The 12204-nt window shown below is 45.0% G+C and overlaps 1 protein-coding gene across 1 annotated transcript; it reads left to right on the top strand.

The window, feature by feature from the left end:
- Window positions 1–270: 270 nt before the first annotated feature.
- Window positions 271–9562, top strand: LOC116366524 (pleckstrin homology domain-containing family O member 1-like). Its single transcript, XM_031818617.1, has 3 exons — window positions 271–368; window positions 4415–4516; window positions 4785–9562. The coding sequence occupies exons 2-3, from the start codon at window positions 4418–4420 to the stop codon at window positions 5571–5573; spliced, it is 888 nt and encodes a 295-aa protein (XP_031674477.1). The 5' UTR covers window positions 271–368; window positions 4415–4417; the 3' UTR covers window positions 5574–9562.
- Window positions 9563–12204: the final 2642 nt, after the last annotated feature.

The raw sequence follows: 12204 nt of genomic DNA, 5'->3' as shown, positions 1-12204 counted from the left end.
AGAGATTCTCAGAGTCTCCACACAGCTGCAGTTTCCTGTAGCCTCAGTGGGAGAAAGAGCACATATGGTCATATCTGTGTGTGTGAATGTGTGCGTGAGTGATATGGGTTTCTGGAATGGTACCTATATGAAAGGTATCCCTTACAGATGGTTGACTGAGAACTATGCATGATAGGATTTTCAACGCTCCCTTCATGCTCAGTTACACAATATTGTGCAAGGCCCTGGCTTCTTACATTCCCTGTCTCTCGTTTGTGTCTGTCAGGTCCCTAACCTGGTGTTCCGCTGTTAGTCCAGAGGAGAAGGAGTCCTGGATAAACGCCTTAAATGGAGCAATCACCAGATCCAAGAACAGCATCCTGGATGAGGTGAGACACACCTCCACTCTCCTTCTCCTCTCTCTCTCTCTTATAACAACACTTCATCTGTCACATGGCCAAATGCAAGAGGATATCTTACTGAATGCACTTTTGAGGAATGGAATCCATTGACCAGCCCCTCATTCACACACACCCTCATGACCCGACACTAAACTCCCACAGCATGTTAACGTGTATAAAGTGCTTCAGAAATAGAAGGAACTGTTATCGTATCTTACATTCTATCTTAAACTGGTTTCCTGATGAGGGCATTTCTGGGTTTCAGTCTAGTGTAGTGTAGATGAAATGACCTCTATAAAGAAGAGAGACAGGTGGTGACAGCTGTGACAGTCTTCTAGCTTGAGGCAGCTGATCAAAGGATTCCCTCTCTGTTTGGGGATGATGGGATGGATCCTTCATCCCTCCTTCTCACTGCAGGTCAATCGCCCTGATGACATCAATAGACAGACGGTAGGGGAGGCAGCTTGATGTGAAATAACATGTACACACACTAAAACACACATATACACACACACACACACACACACACTTCTGAGCTTTTATGCACTTAACGCATCGTGTCAACACCACCCTTATATAAGGCCACAACACACACATTTGACATAGTCCCCAACACACACACATGAATGGACACATGCACACACACACTGACGCACGAAAGCACACGCAGGCACACACACACACACACGGACCCTATCACACAGCTATAGATGGCCCAAACTGTACAGGTCCCTATCACACAGCTATAGATGGCCCAAACTGTACAGGTCCCTATCACACAGCTATAGATGGCCCAAACTGTACAGGTCCCTATCACACAGCTATAGATGGCCCAAACTGTACAGGTCCCTATCACACAGCTATAGATGGCCCAAACTGTACATGTCCCTATCACACAGCTATAGATGGCCCAAACTGTACAGGTCCCTATCACACAGCTATAGATGGCCCAAACTGTACAGGTCCCTATCACACAGCTATAGATGGCACAAACTGTACAGGTCCCTATCACACAGCTATAGATGGCCCAAAATGTATAGGTCCCTATCACACAGCTATAGATGGCCCAAACTGCACAGGTCCCTATCACACAGCTATAGATGGCCCAAACAGTACATGTCCCTATTACACAGCTATAGATGGCCCAAACTGTACATGTCCCTATCACACAGATATAGATGGCCCAAACTGTACAGGTCCCTATCACACAGCTATAGATGGCCCAAACTGTACATGTCCCTATCACACAGCTATAGATGGCACAAACTGTACAGGTCCCTATCACACAGCTATAGATGGCCCAAACTGTACAGGTCCCTATCACACAGCTATAGATGGCCCAAACAGTACATGTCCCTATCACTCAGCTATAGATGGCCCAAACTGTACAGGTCCCAATCACACAGCTATAGATGGCCCAAACAGTACATGTCCCTATCACTCAGCTATAGATGGCAGAAGCACTCTCACAATGACTATCCAAACCATGTCATCACTGTTAAAGAAACAGAATGAATACAACATTGAGCTACTTTCACATAAAATCAAATACATTTAGAGGACAACTGGTGAGGCGTGTGGATGGACTCGGAACAACAGCACCAGCACTGTGAGAGATATCAATTACCTCCAGGGCTCCAGTGTCTCTGCTGCTCAATGGCCTGATGACATCAGAGACGGGATTCACTCTTCCACCAGGATGGTGTTTCATTGCTCTCAACTGTAGGGTTATCGCAGGTGGAGTCCTACATGATGGTACACACGTACTGTAGATCTATGTTGATAAACCTACATTGAATTGCAATGCAACATTGGTTGAAAGTGTTTTATACACATAATGTATGTATGTGTACAATAGCAAAGCTAGTGCCCTTAAATACACCCTTATTTTAATTTTAATTGAACCTTTATTTAACCAGGTAGGCTAGTTGAGAACAAGTTCTCATTTACAACTGCGACCTGGCCAAGATAAAGCAAAGCAGTGCGACACAAACAACAACACAGAGTTACACATGGAATAAACAAACATACAGTCAATAACACAATAGAAAAGTCTACAGTGTGTGCAAATGAGGTAAGATCAGGGAGGTTAGGCAATAAATAGGCCGTAGTGGCGAAATAATTACAATTTAGCAATTAAACACTGGAGTGATAGATGTGCAGAAGATTCATGTGCAAGTAGAGATACTGGGGTGCAAAGGAGCAAAAAAATAAATAACAATATGGGGATGAGGTAGTTGGGTGTGCTATGTACAGATGAGCTGTGTACAGTGCAATGATCTGTGAGCTGCTCTGACAGCTGATGCTTAAATTAGTGAGGGAGATATGAGTCTCCAGCTTCAGTGATTTTTGAAATTCGTTCCAGTCATTGGCAGCACAGAACTGGGAGTTTATTTACAATGACGGCCTACACCGGCCAAACCCGGACGACGCTGGGCCAATTGTGCACCGCCCTATGGGACTCTCAATCACAGCTGGTTGTGATGCAGCCTGGATAGCTAACCTAGTGCTCTTAACTACACACATATGCTGATCATCTCCATCTTGTCTCATTCCACCTGATAATGTAATGGTTAAAAGCTTTCAGATCCAATTGACAATTATGACATTGATATTAGACATAAAATCCCAGCAGATAAAATATGACATGTTGCTTAGTCCCACTAGCCAGTGAATAAACTACACTCCAGCTGAACTCACTTCATCAGTGGAGACGATGTTATCACCAGATGACAGTGCAGACGTGTTGGTCATCAGTGTAGCTATATGTTAGCTATAGGTTAGCTATAGGGCTGAACTCACTTCATCAGTGGAGACAGTGTTATCACCAGATGACAGTGCAGACGTGTTGGTCATCAGTGTAGCTATATGTTAGCTATAGGTTAGCTATAGGGCTGAACTCACTTCATCAGTGGAGACAGTGTTATCACCAGATGACAGTGCAGACGTGTTGGTCATCAGTGTAGCTATATGTTAGCTATAGGTTAGCTATAGGTTAGCTATAGGGCTGAACTCACTTCATCAGTGGAGACAGTGTTATCACCAGATGACAGTGCAGACGTGTTGGTCATCAGTGTAGCTATATGTTAGCTATAGGTTAGCTATAGGTTAGCTATAGGGCTGAACTCACTTCATCAGTGGAGACAGTGTTATCACCAGATGACAGTGCAGACGTGTTGGTCATCAGTGTAGCTATATGTTAGCTATAGGTTAGCTATAGGGCTGAACTCACTTCATCAGTGGAGACGGTGTTATCACCAGATGACAGTGCAGACGTGTTGGTCATCAGTGTAGCTATATGTTAGCTATAGGTTAGCTATAGGTTAGCTATAGTGCTGAACTCACTTCATCAGTGGAGACAGTGTTATCACTAGATAACAGTGCAGATGTTTTGGTTGTCAGTGTAGCTATAGGTTAGCTATAGGTTATCTATAGGTTAGCGGCCTGTTTCCCAAGGCCTTATGCAAATTGTTGTGGCCCATTTGGCCCAGTGAATCTCATGCCTGTAGATAATCAATCCATGATTAGGTCTATAATACTGATCAATAAACTACCCAACCCACTCCGACACAAACACAGCCCTCAGGCTAATGTGAAAGCATGTCAATCCCCTCACTCCACATGTGACTGTTCCATTATCTATCTCTCTCTCTCTCTCTCTCTCTCTCTCTCTCTCTCTCTCTCTCTCTCTCTCCCTCTATTTCTCCTTTATCTCTCTCTCTCTCTCCTTTATCTCTCTCTCTCTCTCTCTCTCTCTCTCTCCCTCTATTTCTCCTTTATCTCTCTCTCTCTCCTTTATCTCTCTCTCTCTCTCTCTCCCTCTATTTCTCCTTTATCTCTCTCCCTCTCTCTCTCTCTCTCTCTCTCTCTCTCTCTCCCTCTATTTCTCCTTTATCTCCCTCTCTCTCTCCTTTATCTCTCTCCCTCTCTCTCTCTCTCTCTCTCCCTCTATTTCTCCTTTATCTCCCTCTCTCTCTCCTTTATCTCTCTCCCTCTCTCTCTTTCATCTTTCTTTTTTTCTTGCTTTCTTTCAGGTCATGGTTGAGGATGAAAACCTTCTGTCCCACCTCACACGGGACAGGGCTAAGATCCCTCACACACGGCGCCTGCCTACACGAGGACACATCATGGCTGTGGTAGGTATCCTGCTTCTCCTGGCCTGTCTTGTCTTAGCCCTCCTTATTACCACAACGGCTGGTTGGAGACAATTCCAACTCTGTCAATTGAGCTTTAATTCAATGAGTCAGTTGGACATGGTGATGATCAAACTACTTTCAACTGGAATTTTTCATTTCCAATTCATTTCCTAACTTAACTAAATCACAATGGGCCTTACCCTGATCTCAGTGTTTCTTACGGTGTCTAATATCACTAACAGACTGTTTCTCCTTGCTCCGTATCCAGGCCTCCACTTCTACCTCTGACGGCATGTTGACCCTTGACCTGATCCAGGAGGAGGACAGCCCCAGCACAGACGGCCAGGACACCTGTGACAAGAGCTTCCGGGCCAACCTGGACAAATCCACTCAGCTCGACTGCCTCAGGTCCATAACAGAGGGTGCCATCAGTAGCATCTGTCTAACGCCTCCCACAGAGGTCACTGGGAAGTCCCAGAGCCTGCCGCGCGATACCGGGGTCACCTGGGACGATAAACAGCAACTTCAGAGCCCGATGGGGAAGTCCTGCACTCCTCAGCCAGGCAAGAGGCTCACACCGGCCGAGAAAAGCCGCTGCGCCTCCATGGACGAGATCCTCTCACACTCCGGGACGCAGGCCACCAAACCCAGGACATCCATCCCCCGCTCTGCCACCTCTGCCCCCCCGGGCAACCTGCCGCCCATCAGCCAGCTGCAGGACCTAATCGCTCAGAAGCTGGAGCGAACTCAGGAGCTGCTGATGCAGGTGCAGGGGGCAAAGGGGGAGGAGGTGGAGCGGGGGAAGGGGAAAGGGAAGGACTCGCCAGGTTCCAAGGGCTCCAAGAGTTCCTCGGACGGGGCCCGGGCGGAGGCAGAGAGGCTGCTGAAGGAGGCAGCGTCCACATGGGGTCAGGCCAAGGATGTTCTAGAGGAGGTGAAGGAGCTGAGGGCGCTCTACCGTCAGCTGGACTCGCTGCCCACCACCCCTGCCTCCCTCTCACCCCTCACACCCTCTAACAGCGGCAAGCAGACTGACTACAGGAAGAGCATGATGTGACCGTCAGAGAACTCAACACAGACTGGACTATGAATCCCTGAGCAAAAAAACAACTCAACATGCAAAGCCACAATATTGTTAAATATGTCTGTTTCTCTCCTTCTGTGTTCTTTCACTTTATTGATGCTGTGACAAAGTGAGGACATTCAGTTGCCCAACGACGTCCCCTGTGCTTGACCACTGTGCCCTTACATGTCTGCTTGATGAAGGGTGCGGGGGGCAAAGGGAAGGGGCCAATCTAGGGACTCAGGTACATGTTGGCCAGGGAGTCTCTCTGTATTGACCTGCTGATGAAAGACCTTGTGATGCTGCAGTGTCGGTGTTGTTTTTGCAAGGTTTGGGCGGGGAATCAGAAGGGCTCTGCTCTCCAGGGACAGACACACAGTGGTTGAGGATGGCTCAGATTACAGGAAGGGAAACATGGTGTCCAGACCAGCCCGTATGTTGGGAATGTCAATGTTTTCCTTTTTCTGTTACACAACACACTGGAAGGTTGGTCTGAGCCAGATTCCCAACGACCACCACTCTAAAAACCAACAGCAGCCCACCGTACAGTACAGCATTCTCCCTCCCTCCCTCTGCTGCTCTGGGAATGGAGCTCAGTGGACTCCTCATCTCTGCTGGTCCATTATGATTCATAGGGACAAGGGGAACCGGTTCACATAGTCAGAACTCACTGGCGTTCCATAGGGTGTTTCTGTCTGTTCCATGAGCCATATGATACAGTCAAAATGGAGGACGTCTGTCTGGGTTGTGTTGTTACTAGATGGTACATACTAGGACAGGGCTGTTCCTTTCCTGTAGGCCGACAGCCAGTTGTCTTCAGCCAGTTGCCACTGCAGCCATTGATTCTCATGCTGCTGTAGAGCCATGGAGCCGGGATGGCATCTGTGTGTGTCTGGTGGGAGTGGTGATGATCATGCTACTGTAGAGCCATGGAGCCGGGATGGCGTCTGTGTGTGTCTGGTGGGAGTGGTGATGATCATGCTACTGTAGAGCCATGGAGCCAGGATGGCGTCTGTGTGTGTCTGGTGGGAGTGGTGATGATCATGCTACTGTAGAGCCATGGAGCCGGGATGGCGTCTGTGTGTGTCTGGTGGGAGTGGTGATGATCATGCTACTGTAGAGCCATGGAGCCGGGATGGCGTCTGTGTGTGTCTGGTGGGAGTGGTGATGATCATGCTACTGTAGAGCCATGGAGCCGGGATGGCGTCTGTGTGTGTCTGGTGTGAGTGATGATTATCATGCTACTGTAGAGCCATGGAGCCGGGATGGCGCCTGTGTGTGTCTGGTGTGAGTGGTGATTATCATGCTACTGTAGAGCCATGGAGCCGGGATGGCGTCTGTGTGTGTCTGGTGTGAGTGGTGATTATCATGCTACTGTAGAGCCATGGAGCCGGGATGGCGCCTGTGTGTGTCTGGTGTGAGTGGTGATTATCATGCTACTGTAGAGCCATGGAGCCGGGATGGCGTCTATGTGTGTCTGGTGTGAGTGGTGATTATCATGCTACTGTAGAGCCATGGAGCCGGGATGGCGTCTGTGTGTGTCTGGTGTGAGTGGTGATTATCATGCTACTGTAGAGCCATGGAGCCGGGATGGCGTCTGTGTGTGTCTGGTATGAGTGGGAGGCATGACATAGAGGTCAGATGCAGTACTGAGGAGAGGAACCACTTGTAAGTGATTTGCTAAAATAGTAATAATAACAGAATTGCACTATGAAGGAAGGCTGTAAAACAAGAGGATGAAACTGGTGGGTGGAAACTGGAGAGAACAGATGTGTCTAATATGGCTTTTCATTCTGTTCTACATATTTGTTACGACAATCTAGTGTTTGTAGAAACATACAGGCTGCATAGTTCCAACGCCTTGATACCTAAGACAGTCGCTCAACTCGCTACTCTTTGAAAATCGGAGCTTCTCAAAGGTACAATGTGTGTAAACAATGCTGTTGATGAACGCATCCCTCCGGCTAGCTAACAGTGATGCTAATGCTTGACCTCTGACCTCCCTGTCCTACTTAAGGACTTATAGGGTTTATGGCAGAGAAGAGAGCTATGCAACATAGCACGAACACACACAACCACAACGAGAGAGAGAGAGAGAGAGAGAGAGAGAGAGAGAGAGAGAGCAAGAGAGAGAGAGAGAGAGCAAGAGAGAGAGCAGCGGCCAATGGAGTGCGTCACCTGATCAAAACATCCAGTGCGTCTCTCCAGAGCACCCCGTCTTGTTTTATAGTCAGTAGCTACATATGTTATGTGTTTGCACAGTGCTGTGGAAATGGTTCTCTCTGGACTGTCAGACAGACAACAAAAACAGTGTTATGATTATGTTGTTATCATTGTTTGTGTTTTTTATTTGTTTAAAATGCTTTTGTAGGATGATTTAAGGCACGCTTTAGAGAAGAAATGGCCGGGGCATTCTAGAACGTTCAGGCTCTTAGAATGCTCAACTGGAAACTCTGCATATTGTAGTGTTACTCTGTTTGTTCAACCAACAACCACAACCCAATAACAGAAGTCAAAAATCATTAACGTTGAAGTTGGATATGGACATAAGAGGGTGAGGTGAGAAAGGTATGTTAGAAAGAACACAACAAGAAACATTTAACTGAGTAGGCCATAAACAAGATTTTTACTAGTATGTCTATTATTGTTGTTGTTATTTCGTTTTATCTGGGATGAAGTACTATCTTGTGTGAGGCTGAACACAAAACCTAACGTTTGTGCAATCCTGAAAAGATTGATATGACCGCCGATGCACTGTACATACTCGGAGCAGTTTGAACCATCTCAAAGGATGTTGCTGTATTTTCTTATTGCATTGCATTATGACGGAGACGGAAGTGGCTTTGCTTTGCACTGAAGTTCATCACTTCTGGACTGTCAAAGTACTTGAGACATAACCACTTGTGCAATTATAACAATCAGCCTAATTCAGACAACCAGTGTTCTACATTGAATGTTTGCTTTTTTAAGTCAAAACCTAGCCGAGAATTGTAATAAAATGATTTTTGTATGTCCATTCAGAAGAATACCCTAACTGGAATATAGGGCTGGTTTTCATAGGAAATGCTGAGGTAGGAAGTGATTGATCCAAGCATTGTTTTTGTGGCAGCAATAATACCATCTTCAAGCTATGCCAAAGATAATATGGCTGTACAAGGAAATAAAATGATTCCCATTGAAATACTTTGATAATGTAAATAAGGATGTTTCATATTTTCTAGTTGACAATGTGAATGTCAGCCTACTTGTTCTGACAACCATACCACATGTTGTGTGAAATGGTTGGTCACACCAACTCCAACCTTAATAATCCATCAAACACCAAGTCAATTTACCCTCTTCTACAGCTGGCAATGCATTCTGGGATATAATAATAATATAATATATGCCATTTGGCAGACAGTTTTTATGTATGGGTGGCCCCTGGAACCGAACCCTCAGGTATGGCAGTACAAGCACCATGCTCTACCACCTGAGCCATACAGGACCAGGATACAGGATCTGTGGCCACAAGTTGTGAAATCCAGCCAATATTGGCCACACATGGTCACACACAAACGCATAACATTCAATCAAGACTGTTTTCTTATTTCTGTAAGGTGAAATGTCTTCCTTCGTTTTATGTATGACATGTTATGTTGTCATATTTTCAGTTTCCTTTCCAATTTTGTTCACCAAATGTGGGTCTGGCACCAAAACAGTAGCTACCGCAGCCTTAAATACCAAGAGGAATGTAGGAAAGTTACTCAGCAACTACAATGATTGTCCCCCAGCTATTTACAAAATCCTAATTCTTGTGCATTATGGATGAGATGAAGATTGTACCATAGGAATACAATAGCAGAGTACGAGCTAGGTGGCTTACTAGATGGGAATGGAGAAGGCATTGTACACAGACTCAGAGGTTTAAATCCTGCTCCCTCAGGGTTCCATTTTAATAAATTGTGCTAAACAAAATAAATGGAGGATTTACTTTCTCTTCATTTTTGACCAAATCTGTTCAAAAGCATTTGCAACTTCACTCACACTCTCTCTGCCAGTCTGTAGAAACTGTATGTACATGCACACATACACACACACACACACACACACATAGGAATGATTCGATGCATGTGTGCACCTCACATCATGTGGCGGGAGCTGCCTGCTAGTCCGACACAGACAGACAGAGAGCTGGGCCTACGGCATGACGGACTGTGTGTTATCATCCTCCTGTGTTGTCACTACTAAAGACAGTACAGAGATGATGGCACCTCCTTAAAACTGGGTGAGAGATCCTGACAGTGATTTTCAATGAGACACAAAAATACACCACAGAAATGAAGAAGCCAGAACACATCTGAGAAGAGTACTGTGAGAATAGAATACATCCAATACATCCTCTACCCAATGCACACTTAAATATGCATAAATATTACCCTGTCTTTCTCTCGCTCTCTCTTTCTGTCTTTTGTTCTCTCTCTCTCTCTCTCTCATTCTCTTGCTCTCTCTCTGTCTCTCTTTCTCAACTCTCGTGCACTCTTTCTCGCTCACTCACTGTCTCTCATTCTCTCTCTCTCTCACTGTCTCTCTCTCTCTCTCTCGGTCTGTGGAGATCCTGATACTCCATAGGGCAGAATCCCTCCCAGAGGGCAGCAGGCCCCTGTGGCCTCCACGCCAAGCCCTGCTCATTAAACACATGAGAGAGGTCCCTCTGCCTCCTCAAATTAGGACTGACGCTGCTCTGCTCCGTGACTAACTACAGTCACACTCCAGATGTCAACACTTCATCCAACAGCGCAACAGACAGGAAGAAGCTTTCTGTCACCACGAGTCTAATGGGTGTATATGATTTTATGAGTGACACTCTGCGTTGACTTACACATTGAGGAAGAAAAGCATCTCATGGTCACCTCAAGCATCATTGAGGTATTTGTTGAGCACACGTGTTACCGTCATTGTAGGCCGTCATTGTAAATAAGAATTTGTTCTTAACCTCTCTGGGATATTCGGGACGGTAGCGTCCCACCCCGCCAACAGCCTGTGAAAGTGCAGGGCGCCAAATTTAAAACAACAAAAATCTCATAATTAAAATTCCTCAAGCATACAAGTATTTTACACAATTTTAAAGATAAAATTCTCATTAATCCAGCCACAGTGTCTGATTTCATAAAGGCTTTACAGCGAAAGCACCACAAATGATTATGTTAGGTCACCACCAAGTCACAGAAAAACACAGCCATTTTTCCAGCCAAAGAGAGGAGTCACAAAAAGCAGAAATATAGATCAAATGAATCACTAACCTTTGATGATCTTCATCAGATGACACTCAGAACTTCATGTTACACAATACATGTATGTTTTGTTCGATAAAGTGCATATTTATATCAAAAAATCGCATTTTACATTGGCGTATAATGTTCAGTAGTTCCAAAACATGCGGTGATTTTGCAGAGAGCCACATCAATTTACAGAAATACTCATAATAAACATTGATAAAAGATACAACTATCATGCATGAAATTATAGATACACTACTCCTTAATGCAACCGCTGTGTCAGATTTCAAAAAAACTTTACGGAAAAAGCATACCATGCAATAATCTGAGTACGGCGCTCAGAGACCAAAACAGCCAAAGAGATATCCGCCATGTTGTGGAGTCAACATTAGTCAGAAATAGCATTATAAATTAGAGCCAGCATGTATGATTTTCTCTTTCATTTTGAGCCCACAGCAAGATGACACCAGAGCCTGCCGTGCTAACGGGTTCCCACTAGATAAAACAGCCACAAAGTCTGTGAACAGCATGAGATGTGGGTAACGTTAGCGAGCTTGAGCTAGCTACCGTGCTAGCATACAAATGCGGTAGCACTGAGTAGATCCTCCATATGACGTTGAGAAATAGTTAATTGTGGGTAGTTAAGAAGATATCCAGAAACAAATGAATAAACATGTAATAACCCAAAAACATAACTATGTTTGTATAGGTAACCAGATCATGGCTACAACTAAGTTACTAAGTTACTGTGTTGTTACATTGATGTCATTCATACTACCCTTTAAGGTTAGAATTAAGATTATGGTAGGAGTTACATTAAAGGGTTAAGGTTATCATTAAGGGAAGGGTTAGCTAAGTAGTTGCAAAGTAGGTAAAAATTTGTAAGTAGTTGCAAAGTTGTTAACTAGCTAAAGTTGAGATTCGAATATGCAACCTTTGGGTTGCTAGACATTCGCGTTATATGCCCAACCATCCACCATGACCAATCTCCTTTTGTTTTTGCCTTAAGTAACCTTCTGTATTATGTTACAATACCAAACATAACATATCATACTAATTTGAGTGACTCAAATTTACATTTACTATTTTACGTTTAGTCTATGAGATCAGGCTGGTGTTACCCCCAATTAACATTAGGGTTCAGTGAATATAAATTATGAGCAAGAAAAAGGAAGATGAAGAATGTGTACAACACAAGTGCCTCTTCCTGATTCCACTCGGCTGTGAACAGTTAGTCACGGACTGTGTCTAGAAATAACAGAGGCAGAGCCGATCACGCTCCTCTCAGCAACACACACACGGTGGTCTGGTCTGTCTGTCTCAGACGGTGTTATGGCTCTGTTCAGAGCAGCCTAAGAACTTAAATT

This window comes from Oncorhynchus kisutch, unplaced genomic scaffold (assembly GCF_002021735.2).
Source record: "Oncorhynchus kisutch isolate 150728-3 unplaced genomic scaffold, Okis_V2 scaffold1522, whole genome shotgun sequence".
Lineage (NCBI taxonomy): Eukaryota > Metazoa > Chordata > Actinopteri > Salmoniformes > Salmonidae > Oncorhynchus > Oncorhynchus kisutch.
Note: the sequence above shows the minus strand (reverse complement) of the source record. Positions and strands in the feature narration are given on the sequence as shown.

What these genes read in the sequence shown, in the direction of transcription:
- LOC116366524 (XM_031818617.1), top strand. Translation starts at nt 4,418, where the DNA reads ATGGTTGAGGATGAAAACCTTCTGTCCCACCTCACACGGGACAGGGCT. An exon ending in GAGGACACATCATGGCTGTG is followed by an intron (nt 4,517 to 4,784) that starts GTAGGTATCCTG and finishes CTCCGTATCCAG; the next exon opens with GCCTCCACTTCTACCTCTGA.